The sequence below is a fragment of the Callionymus lyra genome, chromosome 18 (assembly GCF_982586985.1).
Source record: "Callionymus lyra chromosome 18, fCalLyr1.hap1.1, whole genome shotgun sequence".
In the NCBI taxonomy this organism is placed as follows: Eukaryota; Metazoa; Chordata; class Actinopteri; order Syngnathiformes; family Callionymidae; genus Callionymus; species Callionymus lyra.
Window position 1 is genome coordinate 23,142,251 of NC_141835.1, and position 27,051 is coordinate 23,169,301.

General features: G+C 38.9%; 1 protein-coding gene across 2 annotated transcripts; it reads right to left on the reverse strand.

Annotated features, from left to right (window-relative positions):
• Positions 1-1,639: 1,639 nt before the first annotated feature.
• Positions 1,640-26,459, reverse strand: ccdc88c (coiled-coil and HOOK domain protein 88C). 2 transcript variants are annotated; one of them, XM_087779378.1, is made up of 31 exons: positions 25,892-26,459; positions 24,053-24,168; positions 22,652-22,760; positions 18,637-18,706; positions 17,711-17,769; positions 17,144-17,227; positions 16,205-16,348; positions 15,902-16,116; positions 14,443-14,524; positions 14,205-14,363; positions 13,754-13,900; positions 13,316-13,466; positions 13,042-13,223; positions 12,739-12,876; positions 12,384-12,668; positions 11,531-12,319; positions 11,312-11,439; positions 11,087-11,228; positions 10,554-10,700; positions 10,166-10,327; positions 9,806-10,083; positions 9,562-9,693; positions 8,117-8,303; positions 7,845-7,990; positions 7,653-7,742; positions 7,225-7,505; positions 4,778-4,861; positions 4,618-4,710; positions 4,409-4,534; positions 3,703-3,941; positions 1,640-3,288 (listed from the first exon to the last, which is right to left on the reverse strand). In XM_087779378.1, the coding sequence occupies exons 1-31, from the start codon at positions 25,949-25,951 to the stop codon at positions 2,572-2,574; spliced, it is 5,742 nt and encodes a 1,913-aa protein (XP_087635504.1). In that variant the 5' UTR covers positions 25,952-26,459; the 3' UTR covers positions 1,640-2,571. The 2 variants fall into 2 exon arrangements, 1 of the variants encoding a protein (XP_087635504.1); XR_015709258.1 differs by lacking the exons at positions 1,640-3,288; positions 3,703-3,941; positions 4,409-4,534; positions 4,618-4,710 and adding an exon at positions 5,742-6,117.
• Between the last annotated feature and the right edge of the window lie 592 nt (positions 26,460-27,051).

Genomic DNA, 27,051 nt, shown 5'->3' on the forward strand with positions numbered 1-27,051 from the left:
GGGGGCTGCTGGTCCCACGGGGTCGGCGGGTGAACCGTTAGGGGTGGGGCTGGGGCTGGCCGGGTGTTCTGGATGACCTTCCGGCCCCGATGGCTTCACCTGGTCTGTGGTGGGGGGCCTGTCTTGGGGTGGGTGTCTGCTGCAGCGGTGGCTGTGGTCCTCTACCCGCCCTGTGTGGCATGTGCCATGGTCGGGGAGTTTGCCGCCCTTGGTCCTGGGGGTTCGTGGCCGGGTTGGTCGGTCTTTTGGGGGCTTCCCGTGTGGGGGGGGGGGCACACTAGGCGGGGCCACATTGGGGGGACGGCGGAGGCATTGGGCGGACCCATGTTACCGTAGTGACCATGTACCGCCCATGCAAGTGCTGCTGTCCCCCTGGGTGCTGCATGGTGGGTGGGGGCGGGGGCTGGGGGTCAGTACGTGTGATGGGCGGGGCCTCGGCACCTTAGAGACCGTGGACCGCCCATGGAATACTGCTGGCCCCCCAAACTTCCCTCAGGGGGGAGGTGGGCTGCGGCTGTTGGGGACGGTCTACAGTTCAAAGACTGGGGGCCGTTCCCGGACGGCTGCAGCCCCATTGCCCCCGCAATGTTTTGTTATTTGCAACAACTATAAAAACATTAACTTTAACAAGTTTTCAACCAATACAGTATCATTATTCCAACACATAAAAAATGTATTTCAATTTAAAACTCATCAATTATTATCAAACAATTAATTCTCCTTTTACATGGAATTAACTTCCATAAAGTCGATAAACTTAACTCTAAAAATGAAAAATTGGTTTCCTAAGTTCTTATCTCATGATACAATGTGGGTTGTGTTTTAACCTTTTAACATAAGATTTACAAAAAGTAAAAAGTAAAAATTTACAGTATAGAGGGATGCCTGTTGCTGCAGTCCTTACCATCCCCCCCTGCTGAGACATGTGTTACACTATGACTCAATTCTGCCCAACAAATGAGCCTAATGGAACTTGTTTTATGTGTTAGAATTCATTTCATCTTTAACAGTTAGTTTAACCTCAGCTGTGTCATTATTGCACAACAGGTGTGTAGTTATTGTAGCCTAGAACAAAAACAATTTCCTGTATCAGTCACTTATGCTCACTCAATTCATGTCAGGTACTGACCACTGCCCAATTCTAAAATTCCAAACTATGTTCATGATGGTTTTGTTAGTAGATCAGTAATTTCACTCTAAATTTTTGTTTAACTTTTGGTAGCACCATATAGTGACACTACACACAGTTTAATTTTACTTTTTCTATTTTCAAGTTCCTTGCACCAAAGGTTAGCTTCCAATTCTTGTTACAACTGTCGTAACATTCATACGCTTTTCTGAGGATGTTATTGTAACACTGCAGATGTTACATTTTAAAATATTCACTTACTTCTCGGTATATTTATATATTATAGTAGTCTCTAACTTCTAGACATCTAAAATAATCCTCTCTTAAGGAATATTTTTGTTTCAATACTTGGAACTCCATATTTTTATTCAGTAAAGTTGTATTATTATTTGTTGTGTACAGTTAGATGCCAAGATTAGTGTTTTTGTTCAGTTTGCACCCTGAATGAGAATCAAATGTATTTAAGAGATGTGCGAATAAGACCCTTGGAAAAAGAAGTGGATTCAAATGTTCGATACGAGAGAAAACAATTTAATACGTTAGAAAGTTCTATTTCCAAAAGACCTCAACTTGTATTTGGTACTCTGTAAGCACATATCACTTTGGTAAAAATCTAACTCAGTCCTTCAAGGATGCTCTAAACACAAAACGGAACAAGAGGCTTGACTTACAATGTATAGTAGCTTGTGATGCCCATTTATTTTTCACTTCCAGTAGAGACCTGTTCGAAGATGTCTGTGTTACGAGGATACAATGTTAAGAGATTTTTCTTTACAACAACTCTCTAAAGTTTCAAGTTACACATTCCAGAGTGCTAAGGGGACGCTTGTATGTCATCAATCATTATGACAATTGTTGTACCAGGGGGTGGGGCATAGGAGGAGGAGGGGGTCATCATAATTTGACTGGTACCAGGGGTCAAAAGGTCATCAAATGTCCAAGGGGGGGGGGGGGGTCATAAATAATTTTCATGATGATTTAAGTATGTGTAGTACCCCTCTCTCACCCCAACGTTTTACTCTTTCACCATAAACCCCTCCATTCACACACTTCCTCTCGCCACCCTTCTGTGGTCCTTGACAGTGTTTTTTGGTGGATGGAGATGCATGGTACAATACATTCAAACATCTGGAAGACTTCACTGAACCTCCACCGTCTATAAAGTCCTCAGTGAGTAACACAGAAATGCTGCAGCAGCTGACTCACTAAGGACTGTAAAGAAGGTGGAGGTTCAATGAAGTCTATTAACTAACTAATGCTAAAAACACAAACACATTTCACCGAAAGGTTGGTCTTCAGAGGAGACTTGGGAGTGCGACCCTAGACTGCAGACATTTGAAGCTTAACTGGATGACACCAAGTGTTTTTGGACCCCTAAAACTTTAGCAAGTGCTCCCAGAAGACTGCAGTGTTGGGCCACACCCTCTCAGCACAGTCAGGGCTCACACACAGCCGTACTCGTACCACACCGTCTGTGGATCATTGTTCGGGTCGGGCGATGCTGGCGTGCTTTTTGGTCTCTCCACCAAGTTACACCTCTCCTCATCCTTCTTCAGGTTGGACTGACCTCCTGAGCTCACTTCTTGTAACCCCTCATTGTGTTCCATGCCACTGTCGATCCGACTCGTCGGCACAGCCCTCACTGGTGTTACCATGGCGACCTCTCCTCTGTGATACGAGGATGGGGCCGGCTCTTGTTCTCTGCCTGGGTGCAGATTGAGAGAGCTGGAATGATGTATGGGAGAGGCCAAGTAGCTCCCGTCTGTGTACAGATTGGTCGAAGCCGGCAGACGAGCAGACAACGGCCTCTCCTTTGCATTAGCTGATCCCCCCTGCCGCTGGACCACCACGTCAGACTTGACTGGTGAGCCTTCACGGCCATGGAAGCCGTCGGGACCGTTTGACCGAAGTAAATCTGCCGAGGCAAGGCTGAAGGTCCGACTGAGTGATTGGTTAGCTCTCTGGGTGACTGTCTGGCCCGATGCTGGCGAATGACCAACAGGCTGGCGAGGCGATGGTTTCACACTTTGTCCTGGCCTTTGATTGGATGGTTGAATGGTCGGCGTGACATAGCTGGTAGGGGTGCCCATAGTGGCTTGGGAGACGTGTCCTCTTGAGAAGTAGTCAGTTGTCAAGTCCTCTCTGCTTCCTGTTGACACCTAACGGAAACAAGGAGTTCAAGGTGAGACAACTGTTGGTTGATATAAAGCAGGGGTCACCAATGTGGGGCCCGTGGGCAAGAAGTAGCCCACAGACACCAAATGAGTAGCGCGCCATGGGCCTTTTCAAAAATTTTTTTTTTTATATTTAACAACCATTTTACTATGCTTGATTGTGTGTCTCCTTCATGATTCTCTAATAATTACCAAGAATGTGATACTTACTTACATATAAGAGGAATATAATTCAACCATAATAATGTATATTAAGTCATTTCAAAAGTGTGTAACAAACTGATGGTAGCCCTTAAAGTCACCCGGCGTCCTCAGAGTAAGTCTCAGTTGCAAAAAAGTTGGTGACCCCTGACATAAAGCATGACACAGTTGGACGACATCTATTAAACTTTGGCTTACCATTGGGGGGGACTTTATATTGCTCTCTTGAAGAAACTGCTCCAGTGTCACCATTTCACTTCCGGGTGAAGAAGATCTGGTTTTAGTCCTGGGAGCGCCACTGAGATGTGGTTGGGCCCTCTGCGGTGCGTGGTCGTACGGAAGAGTGGCGCTTCGGGAGAGTTTAAGCTGCCACTGGGTCAACCCCAGGGCATCATCGCTAGAGAGGCTTCCTGATCGTATTGGACAATCTGGTGCATCTAGAAAAGTCCAAAGGTCAAGGAAAAAAAGGTTTCAAGATAAAATAATTTTTTTAAGTAAATGTTATTCACAGAAATAGTTATTTGCAGTTTTTATACATTTAAAAGAAATATATACATTATTAATTTGTTTTTATTTTACAATTTTTATATAATCAACGTTGGATTATTGAAAACATTCGTGCTTAATGTTTTTGTTAGAAAGCAGAGTTTTCCAAAAAGCCGAAAATACACAACAAAAAGCTTTAAACACTAGAGACTAATGATAATATATCACTGTATTAAGTCATATTCTTTAATTTGTATCTTGTTAAAAACTTATTTTTAAAAACCCATTTTTTCATTCGTTCTTTTTATCCCTGTATAGTACAGTGTAATTGAGTACTCTAAAATGTCCCTTTATATAAAATGTATGATGTTAAAGAATATGTCGATCCCAGCCACAAAGGCTAGTGATGTCACATTACCTCTGTAGTTAACAGGCGAGTTAGAGCTAGAAGTGTTGCAAGTGTATTCTGCTGATCCTGGACGAGCTCCATTGTTTCCATGGTGACCAAAGACTGAGTCATGAACATCCTCGTCAAACAAAAAACCTTTAAAAAAAAACAAAAGAGTCTAGTTAGCCACAATGTTTCCTGTCAATATTTAGTAGAGAAATATTCCAGAATATACCCACCTCTGGGTCTATGACCTTGTTTAGAGCCCGAGACGTTGCTTAAACCCAGTGAAGACATGTGGTGATTCGGGGTGGAGCTCAGGACATTTTGTTCTGAAAAAAACAAAAAAACAGCTCAAATGTTATATATAATGTTTAATTTTTGAATAACATCTCCTACCTTTTGAATCATCTACGTTAACGCAGTCGTTGCTGCCCCCTGGAGTTCTACTTCGGTACAAACTGTGGTTTTTATCCCTAAAACCTGTCAATCAAACATAGAAGTTGGTCATCATTCGTCTATGACCTTCATTTGGATCTTTGAGCAATAGTGAGAACAGAAAGTGCGGGCAGAACAGTTGGAGAGTGTTTGGGAGTGACAAGTCTTAAGCAGCAGGCAGAGCAGAAGACAAGGATGGCTGACTATAACACGTGCAGAACCAATATGTGCAATGCCACAGATAAAGATCTTAACACAAATAAAATATCAGGAAAAATAAATTCTGGGCACAAAATACACAATTGAGATGTTTCATAATTTGTTATGTTCATTTTGATCTACAGTCATTAAGTCTGTAATAGTAGAGCAGTAAGAGGTTGTCGGTTCAGTCCCGGCTCAAGTATTTGTGTTGTGCCTCAGAGGTAAGGTAAGGTAAGGTAAAACTTTATTAAACGAATGCTAAGTTAGGGCTGCACATTCAATCGCTCGAACAAAAGACTGAAGATGGCTGCAACAACAGCTGAACTTTCAGGGTGTCTTGCCGAGGGACAGTTGACACATCTGCAGATGAGATTGAATTGGTGACCTCGAAGCTATAGCAGTTTTTATACTTGCCTGGTTCTGATAACGCAGGTTCTACACAACCAATGGCGGAGAATAGTTAACAGTTCTTACTTAATTAAAGAATCCTAGTGAACAAAATGAATAAACAGACAATCGAAATAAGATCAAAAGGCAACAGTCTCAGAATGATTCCTCAGGGTGATCATCTTAATCTCACTCAGTTTCAAATACACAAAAGTATATGACACACACACACACACAACCAGTGTTGAACATAGTGCAGGTGAATGCAGGAAAGCTTGCTGTACTGGGAAACAAAATGTGCACATATATTAAAATGATGATGCAACACTTTACTTACTAGTAACAAATCTTGATGAAAACAGCCATCTGCATCTGTTTTGATCATTGTTGTGTATAAAAAGCACTGCGGTTTCGTGTGCGTGTGTGGGTTTGTGTGAGTGATTTAACAAAGCTGGGGAGGGACTGATAGAGATGATCATGTAGTGAATAAAGAGGAGAAGGTTGTTAGAAAATTCCGTCGGCTGTGATCGGCTGGACGGTCGTGTTCTCAAATGAGACGTCAGTGGAAGACCAGAACCGAAGTCGTCTGCTCAGAGAAAGGGGCGGTTGGGAGGACTTGGAGGCAGGAGGGGGGGAGGATGAAGAAGAGGGGGAAACGAGCTTTTCTTGACTCTTACTACGAAGAAAAAGAAAGCGCTTCGGAGCACAAGATGCTGATGGGGTGAGAAAAATGCAGAAATTTGGGAAATAAATTAAATAAGTAAATTATGGGAAGAAAAAAAAAACATTTCATAATGTATTGGATAGTGGTGAACAATTAAACATTGAAGAACTGTAAATGCCCATGGTTAAATTATACCTGAGTGGAAGATGGATCACTTTGACCCAAATTGTGTGATAAATACCAAAAAGTTTAAGAACAGGACTTGTATGAGCCCTGCATTAAACATAAATGATCCTTTTATTGCAGAAGGATATTCTCACACTGAAAATTAAACAAAAATGTAACCCTAAAAAGGTCATTTCTACAGTAGTATAAACACACCATTGAAGGCAGACGTGTGTCGACCATCACAAGTCAGGCAACTTCAGATAATTTTACCACTGAATAAATGCACTTGAATTTAAGGTTGAATTTCCACTTTTTTGTCATTGTTAACCCTTTAATATTTTGGGAAAAAAAAAGAATAACCCCCCCTCCCCCATGACACTAAAGATACATCTTAACCCAAGGTGTCAAAAATGATGGCAGTGTTTGTAGTCTTGAAATAATTATTCCTACTATTCTGACAATGTTGCCCAACTCTGGCATGGAGAATTGTCCTGATGGAAAAAAAACAATGCTCAAACAGGTGGGTCAATCTTTGTGTGGATGAAGGACCACCAGATCAAGACCCTGCCAAGATGCATGTCAGCTATGGTGAAAATGAAGGATAGTCGACAAATGTTTATTTCTGTACTCTTTTAAGTTAAAACACTAGTATTGTATATTTTTGCAGTGTCTCATTCTGTTTAAGATGATTTTATGTTGATGTTATGTTGTTCTACAACACCACCTAGCTGACCCATGAAGTGTTTTGCTCAGGAATACATCTAAAAAAAACAAAGGATCTGAAAATGGTGACAGCAGCAGTAAAGAAAAAATATGACTTTTATAATATCAATACATGTTTTCAACTAGTTGTTGGACATTAGCAACAAAAATGTGGAATTGTGTTTTCACAACAAAAACAAAACAAATAAATCCTTCGAGAATGAAAAAAAAAAAAAAAAAAAAAGCGATAAGAAATCTTCTTCTTTTCTATACGAGTTTCTTTTACCTCTGCTGACAGGTGTCAGTGCTGCACCGCGGGGCCCCGGATTGGGGCTGCTGGTTTGTTGATTCTGGGTGTGGCCATTTTGATCCTGTGAGTCACTTCCCAGTCTAGGCGGTACTGGTGGTGGGTCCTCAGGTGGTAGGAATGGCGGCGGGGATGGCAGAGGGATGTCTGGGGCACTCTTTGTCCGTTCCTTCTCTTTCCCGCTATCCTTGTCTGGGTCACATGCTCTCTCCCTGCTGCTCTCTTTTCGAGGTTTGATGAGTTTGGCAAAAAGACTCCGCCTTAAGAGAGATAAACACTTTTATCTATTTGACACTTGACTGATGTATTATATCCTCCTGTTGTTCAGATTTTGTACATGAATGGTTCTTGAAATATTCAACATGGTTGTGAATATTTACGAAACATCAGAAGTTTAAAAAAAGTACTTTTTTGGAGTGGGTTCGTAGAACTTGTACTGATCCATTATCTTCTCCTCCAGTTTCTCTTTCTGGCGACGAAGGGCATTCAGTTTATCACTGAGAATTAAAAACATGTGATACCATTACTGGTCAAGATTGGAGAAGATCCGAGTGAGTCAGTGGAACATGAATCTTTGTGTAGGGTGAGTGTGACATTACATGTAGAGTTTCTGTTCTTGGTGATAGTGGTCTTTGCTCTCCATGCTTCTCTCCAGTAGTGTGTGATTCTGCTGACTAAGCAGGTTGATCTGACTCATGAGGTGGTGGTTTTCCTCCTCTAGATTTCCTTTCAGTCGACTCAAAAGCTGAATAGACACATTTTGACAATAGTTATTTGAGGCATGTGGTAACGTTAATCATGAGCAGTTCACTCTGCTCCATAAGAGGGTGTGCTAGTAATTAAATCCAAACAAAAAAATCAAATGACTTACTTCACAGTGGTTGTCCAACTTTGTCATGGTCAAGTCCAGACCCTGGTGTTGCTCTGTCAGAGTGTCATATCTAGTCATCCAACGATTCACTTCGAGCTGGGCAGCACTATATGAGCTTTTAAGGTCATTTATCCGCTGCTGGAGGCCCTCGTTTTGTTCTGACTGCTGGGACTGGCTTTGGGTAAATCTGGAAGATGAACATTTTGAAAATAAACAAACAAGTAAGTTAGTTTGTAGGCATTAAAAAGTCCTAAATAGTATGCATTCCAAAACCAAACTGAATGATCTCAACTGAAGGATCCGGGAACAAACTTAATTCACGTTTAAATTAAATTAGATAGACTTTATAAATGTACTATAAATATACTTAAATGTGACGAACAAGCTCTGGCCATTATTTACGGAGTACCAGAGGTGACATCGATTTTTTTTTTTTATCTTGAGATATTTGCATCTCGTGATATTCGTATCTTATTAAATCCACGTTAAGCGTCATATAAACTAAAGAACTATAGTTATGAACATTGACATTGGTAATATACTTTTTTTTATTTTGGTGCAAATAAAGTCATTAAATATAACTACTTTGCCATCATTACTGGACAATATACGGTTCATTGGTATAAGTATTGTTAACCAGTGTGTCAAAATAACACTGGATGTAAATTTCATGAGATACGAGTACCTAGAGATACGATTATATCAGGATGAAAAAGATATTTATCCATGTCATCTCCGGGGCTCCGTAACTATTGTTAGGTGTGAGCTTTTTCAGCTTTTCCTTGATTTTCTGGAACTCCTGTTGTGTTATTTTTATCTTGACCTTTAAAGTATATACTTTATTAAATATCTTTTTGATTGTTTAAGCGCTTTGTGACCCTGGTCTGGAAAAGCGCTATACAAATAAGAATTACTTACTTACTTTTTTTTTTCCAATTACTGTATGACACAATCAATTATCCATACATGTTTGACCTTGAAATTAAATTGACACATTTCTGTGTGTGTGCATGTCTGCTCAGGCACTAGTTTCTTGTTAAACATGGTCCTGAACTGTTCCACTTACTACTATCAACTAGAGAATTGATTCATAACAATTTTTAAGAAACAAAACTACATTATACCAGTCACCAAGCTGAGGATGTTCATATTTTATCCTAAATTGTGTTTGTACTAAGGGTGCACAACCCCCTTTTTATCATGATAGCTAAACATTTTTTTGTCGTAAACTATCACATAATGTAGACAGTCCACAATTCCTGTGACGAAGTGTAACAAAGATTCTATGCAGTAAGAGGGTACAGTTACTCAAAGTGCAAAATCACAAGATCTTAAGTCATGCACACCAGCTTTAAAGCTACTAGAAGTCACAGTTAAATATATTTTTGGTTTAAACAAAAACAAGTGAACATTTCACAATTGAAAGTATATTATTAATCAATTACCTATCCACCTCTAACTTAAGCTGAAGATTCTCTTGCTGAAGGAGACGATTCTTCTGATGCTCCTGCTGAAGGTCCTTGTTCTCTTTTTGACCTTCCTCCCATTTTAGTTTCTGTTGCAGCAAAGAGCAATATCTGCACAAGAGAATTCCAGTGATATTTAAAACACACAAATATACTTCATGTCAATGAGTTGTTGCAGTTTGTTTCATAAATTGAAGACAAGTTATTAAATCTGGACACATACTGGCCATGAAGGGTTTTGTGTTCACTCTCCAGCCCTCTCTGCTTCCGTTTCAGTTCAGTGTGGTGACTGATTAGCTGCTCATACTCATGTGCTTGCCTCTCGTGAACATTCAACAGACGCTCGTGGTCACTGAGAACGTTTTCACGCCCCCGCCACGCCTCTTCACGCTGTCGCTGCCACGACTCCACCTCCGTTTCTAAGGCTGTGACTTGTCCCTGCAGCACAGCATTCTGGGCCATTAAAGAAGCACTCTCAGATGACAGTGTGGAGCTCTCCACCTGAAGAGGATTAGCACAAATTGTTACTATCAAAATACACTTAAAACATAATGAACTGACCGTAACAATTCTCAGGAGGTACCTGCAGTTTTGCCGTCTGTGTGTGCAATACTGAGTTTTGTTCCTGAAGGGATGTGGTGTGGCCCTGAAGAGACATTATCTGGTTGTTCAGAGCAGTGTTCTGGTTTTCCAGCTGCTTCACCTGGTCCTTTAACAAACTCCTTTCAGTCTGCAATGATGAGTTCTGAAGAAAACGAGCATTCAATATACAGGTATACATTGGTTTAAAAGAAAAAAGTCATATAACATAGATGTCGTTTGAGGGGAAGAATCATTATAGGATACATCAAGCTTCAAGCAAACCACCATTTAGACAAATATATTTATCGTGTCTGGCTTTAACCATGTATCAAGTAAATTTAAAAAATATATATTTTTGTCTTTCTGTCTTGAACCTAACTTTAACTTACATCCTTCTCCAAATCTATTAGACGGTCTTTAATGCGAAGGAGCTCAGCAGTGGCTGAAAGTTGACCTCGATCATCCCCTAAATGCTTCCGAAGTTTGAGTTGCCCTTCCTCTTGTCGCTGGTGCATGGCAGATACTTTGTTGTTCATCTGAAACAAAAATAAATCAAGTCATGAACATAATAATTAATATAATTCGAGACAACTTTTGCAGTTGTCCTCTAAGATGTCGCTAATCATTGTGGAACAAACTGTACCATGGAAGGCAGTAGTTGGTGTAGCATATAAACGTAAACAACACTAGTGCTCCCACATAGCAAACAAGGCAAAACAACATGGCTGACCACATCCACAGCCAAGAGAATTAAGGGAATCAAAGTAATAAAGGGAATTGTACTACCTAGTCCTATTAAATCAATAAAAGGATAATACACTCTAAGAGAAACACATTTGCAGACGGTGCATGAATAATACATCCTTAAAGTGTAAAAAAGAGGGAGAGAGAGACATAATTAAGAGATTTAAAAACATCCTACATTGGCTAGTTCAGCGAGCAGGACACCATTTTGGGTATGGCTCTCTTGAAGTTTTCTCTCCAGGCTAGATATTTTCTCCTCCTTAAGCTTCAAAGTCTTTTGCACGGTCTCATCAAGTCTCGATTCCAAAAGCCTGTACTTGCTAAAAAACATGGAGATCAGAAGATTAGTAATTACTCATGCAATAAAACCAGCCTGTTCTTCAGCCGCCTGTTCTTCAGCCACCTGTCTTCCAGTGTGTGTTCCTGTTGCAGCAGCTTCTCTTTGTTCAAACCAACCTTCTCTAGTTCATCATTGAGTGCCTCCAAATCAACACTCTGCTGCTGAACAGTCAACTTTGCAGATACTAGATCCTATAAAACACAAGTTTCAGGTTTAGTCTTTTCAAGTGTGTCTTCTAACAACATGTTATATAACGTTCAATGAAGTTGAAGGTAAGTGTACCTCTCTTAATGTAGCTATCATTCTTTTGTTGATGGTGGCTTGTTTCTGAAGTTCCTTGTTGTCTCTCTCCAGCTCCTTAGCTTTAATCGCCACCTCCTTGAGTCGCTCTGACTCTTTATTTAAATTTGCCAGCTCTTTCTTCACAGCAGTCAACTGTGAGACCTTCTCCTCCACTTCTGTCACCCTGCCTTCCAGTAAAGTTCTGATCTTCAAGCTCTCCTTTTCAGTGTGCTTTCGAGCCTTCTCTGACTGATTTAGCTCTAGCAGTAACTTTTTCCTCTCACAATCACCTTCTTCTCTCCTCTGTCGCTCCTTACTCAGTTCCCCCGTTACTTTTTTAAATTCCTCTATACTACTCTGCATCTCCTGCCTTTCCTTTTCCATCTCAACCTGCTCGCTCTTGCTTCTATGCATCTCCTTCTCCAACTGTTGCTTCTCCTGGTTTAGAGCAGTAACATTCATCTCCATTCTTTCTACCTTCTTCCGCTCTCCAAGTGCTTCCCTTTTAACCTCTTCCAGCCTGCTCTCAGTCTCTTGCATTTCCCTCTGAAGCTTCTTGTACTCCTCCTGCTGGCTTGTTATATGGCAAGACAGGGAGCGCTGTGTATCCAGAGAGGAGCAAAGATCCATGTTTTCTTTCGATAGTCGTTCTGTCTCAGCTACATGCTTGTGGAGACTTTCCTCCGAAACCTCCGCCTCCCGCTTCAGTCTGTGCACTTCCTGTTCCAGAGATGATAGTTGCTTCTCCAGACTTTCCGTCCTTTTGTTGCAACTTTGCAGTGATTCCACCTTGAAGATAATGTATGATTTGTTGTCAGAACACCAGCGTATAAAAAAATGGAAGCATCATTACCTCTCTTTTTAGAGTTTCTCTGTGTCTCTCCAGTCTGCCCACTTCTCTCTCTGCTTCATCACACCTCCCTGCCCGGTCTCTCAACTTTCCCATTTCTTCATTTGCCAGTTTGAGCTGAGTTTCTAGTCTGGCAAGTCGGGAGCCTGTTTCAGTTAAGTTCTGGCTGAGGGAACGATTCTCTGCTTCAACCTCACGGACTCGGACTTCACTGTTTGACTGTGCACGCTCGCGTAGAGACATCACAGCCTCAGACAGGTGCAACTTTTCACTTTCCAACGTAGAGATCTGAGAGGAATGAAAGAAAGGTTACATTTTATTTCTGCTTAATGAAAGGAATTTGAGAACGTGTTATCACCTGTTTGTCTTTTTCTGCTCTTAGTGTTTGCATATCTCTGTCCAAAATTTGTTTTTCTTTTAAAATATCCTCTCCAAGAGATTCCATGTCCTGCAAGGTTTGTCTCTCTTGGTCTAACAGACTTTGGAGGTGCTCCAACTATAACATAAATTGTTAACTGTTAAATAATCAACTTTTAGATTTAAAAGGAGGCATACATTTAAACATTTGCATTTTACAATCGCTGCTGCTTTTTGTCGTTGATTGTGGTGTAGCATAACAAAACAAATGCCTTTCCTGCACCAAGTAAGACAAGTTTCCCACCTTCTTGATTGAACTATGTTTCTCTCTCTCCAACTCATGTGTACGAAGCTGCTGCTCCTGAAGTTGGTGATTTTCCTCTTTTAGTTTCTCAATTGAGGACTGCAGTTCCTGGTTTTCTTTTTCCAACTTAAGCACTCGACTGGTAACACACTCATTTAGCTCGTGGACCAGGGACTTTTGAGCTGCAACAGACAAAATTCAAGAAAGAATTATTGAAAAACAACAATATCAAAAACAATTCCACAAAGAAAAAAAACAAAAATGTTTTTCTTACTTCCGGTGTTTGCAACATCATGACTTTTCGACAACTGTTCAAGCTCCCATCCTAGATGTGCCGATTCATTCATGCTCTGTTTGTGACCAATCTCCAACAACATGTTTTCCTCTACAAGCTCTTCCAGCCTCTGACGCTCGCTCTCCCTTTCCTAGAAAAGGGTAAAAAATAAAACAAATTATACTTCCATAGTAATACAAAAACTACTTTGTACTTATTTAAATAAAGTCAAACAACAAAACAAGTCTGCGACTAACAGGATAGTAAGCACATAAAAACTTGAGTCTAATGATAACTTAAAACAATAATGAAAATGAAGAGAAATAGCACCAAGAAGTGGTTTAAAAAATGAATCCTGTGATACCATTCAAACACACAAATGGATTATTGCCTAAAAAACCTCTAGGTGTATGTGAGAAATCAAGATAGAGACTGTACCATTTCCAGGTCCTGTACTTTCGCTTGTAAAAGAAGGTTATCTTTTTCCAGTGTGTGAAGTTTATCAGAGCGTCCTCTGGAGGCTGCAAGTTGCTCATCCAACAGGACCTTGGTCTCCATGAGAGTGATATTATCCTCACGAAGTTCCTGATTGGGGAAAATGTACATGTTCAGATGAATCTCACTTGCAGGTTCTGTTTTTCTTAACTTGAAATGCATCTGCTTCCTTTTTGTATTTGAAGACCATTAGGACAACAGGTGAACATAATTAATTACTTAGTAGTAGTAGTAGTGGTTTACTTTTAAACTACTTTTCTTAATAACTGTTGGGCATGCTTATTAAGAAATAAATGTATGTTTTCAATAACTAGGAAGAATTGTGTAAAAAAGACTTGGATGATTAGTTAAAACAATAAAAAAAAAGTGTTACACTGCATCTGTGTTGTCTTACCTTAACTCTGCTCTTGTAGAAATGGACATCATTGAGTTTATCTTTACATCTGGTCAGTTCAGTTTCTAGTCGGTCGACACGTGAAGCTTTTTCTCTAAGAGAGTCCACTTCATCTCGATACAATCGAACTGAGCGTGCCTCACATGACAGGGCTTGGTTCTTAGGAGAAAACATATTGTATCACCAAACAAACACAACGACATAAAAAGGATCATACTGGGCAAAGTAACTAACCCACCTCTTGTTTTAAACGCTGCAGCTCCTGATCGAGATTCTCCTTCTCATGTTTTGAGTCCATCAGCTGCTCTACCTTCTCCTCCCTGCATCCAACATTCATGTGGATACACAGACATGTATGCATCAAAAAACCCATAGGATATACAGTACAGCCTGACGATGTGACTTTTTGTATTCATTTGTAGAATTTTTTTTGTTGTGCTTAACATATTTTTTTTACATCAAACTAAAATATCAAAACCAGTAAGAGAGACTGCTCGCTATCCAACTCGTACAAAGAAAAAAAACATTGTAAATAATGTTGAGGGCTAGATTTAGATAGAGGAAGATCACAGAACAAGGTTTAACATCACAAATGAATACATTATTAATGAAAATGCAGATGTGGAATGCAGTTATAAGTAACAAACTGATAAAAAGAAAAAAGTGTCCTGAGAAAAAAATTGTTAGGATATATTACCGTCATAGTAGCTGCTTACACTCTCGTTTTCGTGATTGTTTATTAAATGAGATAATTTCATTTTAAACTTGTGAAGTGTGCCATACACTAAGAGTTATAAGGTACACCGAAAAAAAAGCAAAGTTAGAAATTGTATACAAAGTAACTTCTCTGAGGTAGAGATCGAAATTATTTTGGGTGAAGTAGAGTTCAGAAGAGTTATTTTTTCTGTGGAGTTAAAAATATATATTGAATTTTTTTCTGTTAGTTGTGAAAGGAAATAGATGCTATACAATCAGGCGATAAATATATACAATCTTTTCAGATCCCTAACATACATACCACTGCAGTTAAAGATGCTCTTGGAAGTTCAACTGGCCGTGATCAGTGACTACCAGAGTGAATATTCAACAACAAACCTTTAATAAAAATCTATTGATTATATTTACATTGATAATTCACAATCATGAACAAAAATGTAATTTAAACCTGCTAATTATCAACTAATTTAACTAAATTGGTTATATGTTGTTTTTGTCATTTTTAAATCATGTTTTAAAAAACATATTATTCACATAACAAAGTGTAATATTAATTGAAATGTGCATTTTCAATAGTGACAAAGATTATTTTAGTGAATTCTTGAATTTACACAAACTTTACACATGCTCAGGAGCAGGTGTAGGTTTTGTGAGTAGCTTAGGCAAGATCGAAGTTATTAAACCATTGATGAATGCCAGAATCCCGAATATGTTCCTGCATCTCACACATTACACATGCATATGTTCTTATCACGCTTGAAGAATGAGACTCAGGATGTGTAAGGGGTAGCATATGAGATTCATATGATTATGCTAAAATTTAGATCTGAGCTAGATTTGTATCACCCCCCTTGAAGACTGCTGTCAGGGTTATGATAACTTAAGTTCAACTTAATTTTCAGGTAAATGTACTTTTTGTACGTTTCTCTGCTGAACTAGTCCGATTACAGTATTTCTTGAAGGGAACAATTTGAACTCACAATTCCTGTCTGTATCTTCGCAGCTTTGCCTTGGTATCTGCTAGCTCCACAGACAAATGCTGCTTCTCCTCTTTGGTCAATTTGGGTCCATTTAGGATGCCGTTATTAATCTCAATGCCAGTGGAGATATTTCTTGGCTCTTGGTTGTTTATTTTTCCATCTTGTGGATGCAGACTGGAGAGATAGTCACGCTCTAGCGTCAGATCAACTATCATCTAAAAAGAAAATGTGAAGAGAGTAAAATTGTTACAACTTATAAAATCTGCCTCACACTTAACCATATGGCTGGTTGTCACTCAGTACCTCGCTGGCCTTGTCTCTCTGGTCAATGAGCTGCCGTAAAGATGTGGCCATACTTCGAGACAAAGGCTCCAGCTCCTCTTGAGCCAATCCTGGTTTTTCGTCAAGCCAAGAAAAGTCCAGAACATTCAGCTGGTTGTGAGTAACCTACAAGACATGGCAATTGGAAAAAGAACAACACGACCATGTTTGTGACTAATCATTGTTGCAGCTGAATATAGACTTTCACATGACTGCCATTTTTAGTCTTTAGGCCCGGTTTACCAGTGTAAAGGTTATTTATACATTCTTATTTAGAACATCATGGTTCTACACATTTTCAAGCATATCTATGTGACAAACAACAGAACCAGCTATGGAAAATGGAAATGATTGCTGGCACCACTACCAACCCAATACAACAAATACATTTTAACACCCAAATACAACTAACTGGCCTTTCCCTTAAATTGTTTATATTCATATATGATATATATTGTAAAAATGCACTCTCTTCACACTCAGTCTACCTGACAAAGAATCAAACTTGAGGTAATTATTTACAGATGAGCATTTGTCTAAAAGTCTGTCGGCAGGACAATGTGTAAGTGTATGTTACTTTTGTACTTGCATCCTATTTTTGGCTTATGTATTCGTAATTCTTAGTAGGTGGATTTATGATTTTCTCCATTTACTTTGTTTGTGCTTTTTAAATGTAATTGATTACATAATTTGATAATAAATACATAATCACCGATATACACAATTGCTTTAGATACAATTTTTAAATACAATTTGTGATATACAGTATGTTAATTTAATCTTTATTTAATACGTCAGTGCTGCAATAAAAAAAGATACACAAAGGATACTTGAGCAAATGCAGGAAATCAATGCCTGTACAGTTATTATTAACCTACATGCTTCCTAGTTTTGTAGAACAAGGTAAAATACAAACAATACCTCTTGAATGTAGGACACAATAGCTGCCTGAGTTTCAATGTCCAGCAGCTTGATTTTCTCTATGATCTCCTCCTTGCGCTCACACTAAGCACAAAAAAAACACATTTAACTAACGTGAAAACAAAGATGCATGTGATCAATGTTGCTCAATAAACAACACATATGTTGAAGAGAAGAACAGAACAACTATGTTTAGTAAATGTACATTTTAAGTGACTCACATTACTTGCAGGCTTCTGGCCTTCCTGGCTTATACAACTAGTAGAACCAGCACAGTAGGGATAAAAAGAAAAGCGCAAAGAATAAAAAATGGATGGTGTGAGGAAGAGACAAACGAAGCAGCGTTTAGGAAAATCAGGAGAAATGGCGAGTGATAGGACATTCCTGAGCATTAAAGCGGAATGGAATCATCGCAGACGGGAGGATCAGACAAGAACTACCCCACTCACAGGCAGCTTTATGAGATTCCGTACACTCTATTAATGTCTGCAGTAACAAAACACACTTCCTAGGACAGACAGGATGGAAGTCTAGGCCGTTACCCTAAATAGAAAGAGAGAGTTTTACCTGGACAGCACAGCCGAGAATCAACAACAAGAGCCTTTTCAATTCCTCCATGCTAGTGGCTGGGGGTGAATGAAGAAAAACTATTGGAATGGTGTGCGGTGAAACATCAAAATTGAAGCATCAAAAGAAAATGTAAAAAAACAAACACATTGTTTAATTAAACAAATTGTTTAATTATAGAGAAAGTGCAAAACTTTTCTGCTAGATTCAAATGAATTATGCAAAAACAATTGAGAAATTAACACAATTGGTCCTAACAATGCACACACACTCAAGGAAATAATCACATTTCTCGCTAAACACGACTTTTTAAAACACATAAAATATATTCTTCAGTGTTTAGAACACTGATATTTTTAAGCATGTTGTGCTCAGCATAATCATATTGTTCTATTGCAATGCGAGCTGTTGAGTTTGATGGGGAGGGAGATACGAAGATTGGTATATGATTTTAATGGAATAGCATGAGAATGGATAATGATTTACTTTTGATATTTACAGTCCTGGGGAATGCTCCAACACTACACACTTTTTAAGGGAGTTTATACTTGAAGAGAGGTCATATTATAAAGCATAGTTGTGGTAAGGATGAGTTAGAACCAAGTAGGTTTTTTATGGTGTTAGAAAGGTTTGCATTACATAACTTACATTTAATTTTGTCAATGTATCGTTTCAAAAAAAAGTTCAATGTGACCATTGGATTCTCAGACGCAACACAATGTATTTCATTCAAGCTGTAGATTGACACTGACCTGGCAAATAGCTTAACAAGAAGTGCAAGTACGACATAACAATAACACATACAAACACTCTCAGTGCACACAAAATAAACTAAATTAAAGCTTTGTTTTTCTCTATGCAAAACTTACTCCTGCAATATTTTTTGAGTGAATTGTTGACATTATAAAGTTTGATGCCAGACTCACCTGATATTGGATCCATAGCGATGCAAAGGATGTTTGGAAGGGGCATGACAATTAGTTGTTGCAGAGTCTCCTGTAACCCAAAAAGAACGGAGAGTCAATAAGGCAAAAAAATAATATAACACCAACGAAGAGCACCAGTGAAGAGCAAACGCTCTTGTTAAACCCTCCCACCTTTGACTTATTAAAAGAAACAAAGGTAAAAGTAATCAAAAATGTTTGATAATTAAATAATGACATGCACAAATCAATAATGGCCTTTTTATTTCAGTACTTCTTGGCTCTGAATAAGACTGAGGCTGGAGGCCCTCTTTTGGACCTCAGCTACTTGAACAAGTTGAAACTATTCACTCGTTTGGATTGTTGATGCTGAATGGTGCATGTTAAACGCAGCCTCTGTTGAGGTTCCCGCATTGGCTCATGTAAATTGCCAGGGTGAGACTACCAGCCCTTTAAGTGTGACTAGGAAGAGCTTGTGGACTTCTGCTCTCCCTCAGAGCCATGCAAGTGCTAGGTACTGTGAGTATGGTAGCAGAGTGTCCAGGGAGAATGCCAAGGACGAAAGGGGAGCTTATTATGCTAGCCGAGATCTGGTCTTGACTTCAGCCACTTGGTGACACAGTTTGGAGGCCGGTTGGCTTCAACTTCCTGTGACGCCCTCCAGCCGTCAGTTGGACATTCAGCGGGTTCTTGACCCTCTAAACTTTAGTGTCTCTTCATCCAATTCCAGCGTTACTTCCAGATTAAGACCCCGACGTTGCCGTTGCCATCCACAGACTCAATTTATCAACTCCGTGTCTGGCTGTTGTATACAGGGACAGTTGCACTTGCAAAGTGATTTAGACACAAGAATTAAATTATTTTGAGTCTCAGATGATCATGGTGGGTTCTTCAAGTCCTTTCTATTCTGTGTAGGTCCTACCAGAGGCGTGTTATCTCTGCCGATAATGCAGACAATTTTTCGGATTTGTTTGATACCCTCCCATTTTGTGTAGAACCCTTGCCATCGTTGAGCCTGTGGTCCTCCTTTAAGGCTTTGACTCTAGCTGATCTCGGCACTCGTGACCAAGATGAAACCCTCTTCTTGCTCATCCAACGTCCTTCCGTGTAAGCTCTTTATAAGAGTGTTTGATGTAATCTGCCCCTGGGTTACCAAAGCGGTAAACCTCTTCCTATCTGTAGGTTGTTTTTCCCCAATGCATTTAGGTATGCAAGTGTGGAACTTTTGTAATTGTTTATTTTTGTGTCTAAACAAGAAGGAGCTGTCTGCAATTAATACAAAACTCTGCTGCGAGAATTAAGACCAGCTCTTGTAGGAGAACTCACATCTCCTTAAAACTCTGCATTTGCTGCCAGTTTCTTTCAGGATCCATTTTTAAATTCTGGTTCTTACTTTCAGAGCTATTAATGGTTAGGCTCCACCTTACATCACTGATCTGATTAAGCCTTACACCCCAGCCCGGGCTCTGAGGTCTGTGGATCAGAATCTTCTAATGGTTCCTTGAACACACTTCCGGACCAGAGGAGAAAGATCCTTCCAGGTCTTTGCTCAGTAGCTTCGGATCAAGTCTATTGACTTCTTCAAGAAGCATCTCAAGGCCTATTTATTGGTGGAGGCATTTTCATTGGGCTGTTGTTTGTGTCACCATGTTGTCTTGGCCTTTTAAAGTATGTATTTTAACTGTATTGTTTTGTTGTATAAGCCCCTTGTGTCCCTGGTCTGTGAAAGATGCTTTACAAATAATAATTACTTACTTACTTACTTAATAATAAAACCAAGGTTAGTTGCGAGTTAATTAAACTTTCTCAGAGACAAGGCAGAGCCTCAAGATTAATCAATAGCAAAGCTCTGTTAGAGGTCTTAACAATATTCGTAGAACCTGGATTGTGTTAGATCCCAGGGGTTTCATTCCCAGTTTTAAGCCAGAAACACCAGCTCAACCGGACCTGAGCTTCAGTGCAAAGAGATACAGTTTCCTTTAGACCTGGAAGTAATATGATCCGTTTTTAACCAGCCTTCTAATTATTCCAACATTCCTTAATGTATGGAATGAATAAAACATGTCTGTAGCTGGATGCTAGGTTAAAGCAAGACATTTGCAGAGTCAAAAACCCAAATTCATTCATTTCAAAGTTTAATTAAATATTCAAGGGAAAAAGATTCTAATAGTGAATGGGTTGAGTCATTAAATAAAGACTTAATTCAGTGAGGGTCAGAAGCTGTTAAAATATTTAATTATACTACTATATCATTAGTTGCAAAAAAAAAAATAAATGACAATAAACAACAAACAATAAAAGTAGGTGTGTCAGTGCAGCTTTGTATTTATCGACATTGCACTGCAACCACTTCACCAGTGGAACACATCACTATGAACTTATCAATGTGTTTTGCAACAGTGACCCATTTACACACTTGACACAAACCGATTCATGACCAATAAATAGAGATTTAAAAATTGAGAGCCAGATGACACCAAGCTCTAGCTGGCTTCCGTTTCAACATTTTGGGAAAAGTCCAAATCAGATTAAAACATTTACTCTTTTTTTTTTTTTTTAACAATGAATAGCTCAAAGCTAATTGTCCATTTGTATAATAGTTCTAGACAACATGGACTTGAGACAATATTCAAAGCTAGCTCACATCTTTCCTGTAAGCCCTTCAAAGTCAAACTCTACAATTATTTTATACATGAAATGGACAAGATTATCGGTGCCCTTAAATTACATCTTTTGGAATCAATACCCGTAATACCAAGTAAATTGATTGCTGTAACTCTAATTGAGTTTTATTAGAAGCATCTACTGAAAAAAAACACAAAAAAGCAATTCAGATTCACAACTATAGCTTTATGATCTCTCCACTAGTGTTCCATGTGATTCACACCTGGAATCACTGCTGGACTTTTAAGAGCTTCCTACGCAGAAAAGTGATTAAAGATGTTTTGGTTGCTGCCATTCGCACGGTCAAGGTATACAGTGCCAGAACTGACCCCAGAAACATGTTCAAGATAATTTATCAGTACAACATAAGTCAGATATTATTTGGGAGCTTGCATCTGTGACTAAAGTAGGGCAGCGGACATCCCATTGGATGTAGCCTATTGTTCTGTTGTTCCCTCGGTAACAAAGGAGGGGCAAGTTGGAGTGCTGACTCACAATGTCTGAGGGGGAAACTTTAAGCCAGTTATTCACAATCATTTTGAAACCAAAGGTATTTTATCTGATCCAGCTCTTAGTGCCTTTTACAAAATATTAAAATAGAATTCAAGGTAGAAATGAGCCTATTCCGAAGAGGAGGTTTGTGGTTGAGGGACCACACATTATAAAGTACGTATAAACATAAGAAAGCAAGAAGATGATAAAAAAAGGTTTAAGATAGTGGACAAGAGATGATATTAAAAACACTGTGAAGAAATGAATTAGGGTCTAGTGGCCGTGCAAGTAAAAAAGTGAAGCTTATGCTTATCCTGGAGTTCTACAGCCAGTAAGAAAAGATAAGAAAAAAATAGCTTGATCATAAACATCAGATACAATCAGTTAGTTCTAAACTTCTAACGTAGTAGAAGCCAACCCAAGCTGAAACCGGTCATATTTTGTTTTTATATATATTTTTTACTATATTTCTCTCAGTAATTTTATGTATAGTTGAGGCTACATTTTGTTCCTTTTGACTTAAATAATTAAAAAATAAAATATCTGAATGTTTAAGTCATGTGTTGATAATGAGTCAATGTGAGGGGTTTGTGTGTAGCTGTGTTTGTTTTAAAGCAAGGATGTTGACTGGCCAAAGATTAACCATGAGATTAACCCCAAACTGCCCTGAATGACCTAGTTTACAATTTATGCAGTGGGTGTGTTTTTCGTGTTTGATTTTTGTGTGTGTGTGTGTGTGTGTGTGTGTGTGTGTGTGTGTGTGTGTGTGTGTGTGTGTGTGTGTGTGTGTGTGCAAAAAAAAATACTATGTGGACAACAAATATGTTAATGTATTTTGGAGCACATCATCAGAACTTCTTACCAGATAGTAGATCTTGATATGTCTTAGGAGGACAATGAGGTTGTGAAGGCGGAGCGAAGCGTCATTGTGGACATTCGTGTTCAGTCTTTGATTGGTCTGGCTGGGATCACTATGGAGATACACACACCTTAAATGAGCACTCAGGGTGATGTAATAACAGCCCGTTTAAGAAAAGCAACAGACGCACACACTCACCCACCCACATATCCAGACAAGCAGACCCTTTTGCTTAAGAAGCATTTACTCCTGATTTGTATACAGTGACGCCCATTAAAGTTTGATGAGCATTTTTTGAATGAAAGCTTCTTTTTAACTCCGTTAGCCCAGGACACAAACTGTTATATTTATAAATTCTTTTAACAACTTCAGAAAAACCACAGACCAAAACCATTTTGGGAACATTAAGTCATTCCAAAATCGGTGTGTGACATTTTGTACTATTAATTACCATGCGATTTGTATTTGTGGTCAATTCTTTCACATATCTAATCCTATTTCATGGTTGACTGATGCTCTGACAGAGTGATTTGCAAGTAGTATAGTACAGATGATGACCTTCTTTTCAGTAACCCACTTTCTCATGCAACAACACAGAGAATCCCCATAATCAACATACAGAAGTAGAACAATGAAATGGTGGTCGTAGACAATAAAATCAAACACAGCCATGTCAGGCATGTGAGGGGGTAGGAGGGCTTAGCACGAATAAAGTCTATATGTATAGTACATGCATGCTCAAGACCCGTCCTTTATGCACTTTATACAACTGTGTCCCATTGAATATTTTTTATTCCCTGCACTGCTTCAGTGCTTGAATGAGGCAATGACACATTTATTTTTTATCCTAGCCAGCCTCTAGATGCTGCCATGTGCAGGTATTCAACAATATTTATGTTCTTTGGTTGTTTTTTTTAGCAAGTTTGGTGAAGGAAATACTTCAATGTGCCATCTGACATCAATACATTCCAGATTAGTTTTGCAGTTCTAAAGAAGGAGAGGAAATTGACTTCATCCCAGATCGATACGCGCAATAATCGTTTGACCTTTGCAGAAAAACTATATATTGTCATGAGGGTTAATTAATTATTTCCTTTTTTTTGTTTAAACATACGCCTAAAAGTGGCCACATGTCATCTTATGTATTCTTGTTTTAGAGCAGCTGCTCCATGGAATATATTCAGGTAAACGTGATCCGTCCTGTGTGGATAAGTCAGTGTCAGGTTTCACTACAAACTGTCTGCTTCTCACAACTACCATGGTGATCATGTTTAAAACTGCAGAGGAAGGACGCATACAACCTGAAACTAACAAGCCAGGATGTGGTCACACAGATGCCGTGATACAGACTGAGTGATGAAACAAAAGGTAGATACACACAAAAAAGTCAAAAATACAACATACATCTGTGTCATGATCTTGTGCAGGAACACGCCATCCACAAGCTCCATAAACATGTTCACCCGCTCCTCTGAGCGCTCATCGTCACAACCTGGACCCAGGGGTCCCAGTGTCCGTACCTGGAAGAAAACAGATGTAATTTTATAATTTAAAATAAAGTAACTTTTATTGTCAGATTCAACATGTTCTCATTCATAACCAAATTACCTTTACTTACGTCTATCAACTGAGAAAAATCTCTAAACATAGGAAAATGATGTCACAACACAATCTTGAGCTTGTAATCCATGCGTATGTCTGCTCTACTTTAGACACGAAAATAAACGGTTACAATAGTCTAAACAAGAAGGAGCTGTCTCATCTGTAGTTAATACAAAACTCTGCAGCAAGAATTCGGACTTGCTCTAGTAGGAGAACTCACAGTTTCCCGATCCTTAAAACTCTTCACTGCTTCCCAGTTTCTTTCAGGTTCAATTTTAAAATTCTGGTTCTTACTTTCAGAGCCATTTATGGTGAGGCTATTTATCAGTGATCAATTCCCCGACCGGTACCTATTCCTACTTAACTATTACTGACTCCATATTCCTGAGCCAGTTAAATCAAAATAAAATAAAATTCAAATCTTTAAAAAAATAAACCTCCAGTTCCCTTAAAGTCTTCACATGTCACATGTGTTCACATGTCAAGATGAGAATGGCGCTTATGTGGCACGAAATGTTTTTCTACTAGTAATCTTTATTACTTTTCCACTGCTTTGTTCATACATATATAATAATCTAATCCAGTTAATTAACTTACATATTTTAAAGTATATCATGGAATTTATCTGTGTTTTCACAAAAACACACCTACACATATTTTCAATTAAGACACATCAATTAACCTCTTTATAGTTTTGAAACGTTAGAAGAAACAGATGTGACAGGAGCATCAATGCAATTGCAATCAGTGACCCAAATAAATCCTTATAATACACATGTATTGTTGGAAATTGGAGGGAATTAAGAATTCCTAGTTAACGCCAAATAAGGTAAAAGAGGTTAAGTGGTTAATGCTTCCACCTGACAACAAAACAAATAAATATAAATAAATATAAATAAATGCAAAACAAATAGACTCAAGGACTCATTCATTTCTCGGGCTATTAAATTGTACAATTCTGAGTTCGGGGGCAGGAGTGGAGTGAAAGAATCTGGATGTTCAGTTCTATGTTAGTCTTTGTATCCTTTTTCTTTGTTGTTTTTCTTTGATCTATGTTCTTTATCTTTATGTTTGGACTTAGATTGTGTCATCTTGTTCTTTTCTCTTTATGTTCTTGTTCTTATTTTATTTTGATTTATTTTTTATTTTTCATGAAAAATTGCTGTATTTTCTGTGGCTATTGGAAAAAAACAATTAATAAAGTTTTAACCTACCTTACCTTACCTTACAAGGCTATTCAAACCTGCTTCCTGCTTGTGGGGGTTAACTCCCCAAACGTATGCACTCAAAACAAACAGGGCCACGTTATAGGTTCTGATGTGAAAATACAAACCCATGCCACTGCCTCGCTGGTAAAGAATGCTAACCAAAGACAATAATCTTATTTGATCACTAGGTACCATAAAGTCCAAGAAGCTTTCTGTGTCAAGGGGCAACCTGCATGTTCAAGGCAGGTGTTTCTCTTGCACCTACTACACTGTTTGCTTAAATCTAAAGTAAATAAAACTTCTTTTTTTTTTTTTTTTTTTACTGTTGGAAGACGTTTGTATATAACGAGTTTAATCCACTTCGAAATAAATAGTGTTTTCAATGCACTCAAGGCGGTCGTAAAAACAAAACATTAGCACAACTTTCACTCACCCAGACCACTAGGGGAGACTCCAGGAAAGAGGCCAGGAGATCGGACAGAGTCACATCCATTGCTGCTGGAACAAGGATCCAGGTTCGCGTATCGTTTACGGATCAATTCTCCATCCACATGAGAATCGAACGATGACGTCGTGGCTTCACAACCGTCTCACCGGGACAAAGCGCCGCGGGGCATCGACTCCCCCCCGCACGAGCCCTTTTCCTCACTATTGTCTCGCGGTGTTCCACTTTCCACCATGCGAACAGGAACACGTTTGCGAATAAGAAAAAGGAAAAAACACAAATAAACACCGTCCAAGAGTACTTCCAAAACAGTTAATCCCAGAGGAAGAATGTCCACTTTCTTTCCAGCAGTGGGAAAAAAAACACTTGTTCCAACTTCGTCCAACTGGCGTTGCCAAGGAGACACGACTAGAACCACAAAAAAAGCAAGAATGGCTTCTAAAAATAGTTAGAAGAGAAAGGAAAGTCTCCGTTGTGTTTTGTTTTTTGTTTCCAAGGAAGCAAATATCAATGTTGCTTCTGTTTAATGCTAGCGCTGCATCTTTCTTCTTCAACACTAACTTGTCCGGTGTGAGTACCATTTCGGTCCGCCCTACTGGTTCAGTCCGGGCACTTCCTACGTGATGACGTCATAGGTAGAAAACGCTAACGTTTTTTCTTTTTATTTTTTTTAATTTTTTTTTTATTGTTCATGACTAAACATACAATTAACAGGGCGGTTAGATGACACTTTGTTCCACACATAAAACATTTATATACACAAAAAGGTGCATGTGACTTTTACCCTAACGGACTATATCCAGGCTACATGTGACGACGCCGCTGATTGGATGAACCGTGTTCAATGCTGCTTTTAAAACTTAGGAGAAATCAATACACATTCACCGTTTTCGTTTTAAAATGTTAACATACATTTATTTGGCGAGCACTGTTAGTTTCTTAAATGTTTATATTTTGTTGTGCGGTCACAAGTGTTTTATTTTAGTCAAACACTTTTCCGCAAATCAGCGGCGTTATCAGTTGTTGTTATACATGTCACGTGGGTCTAGGGTCAGGAAGTGATGGACGGACTCTTTGAACATGATTCGATTGACAAAGATCTTTGTTAACAAAAATGTATGAGTTGTATGTAAATAAGTGTCCTTCAA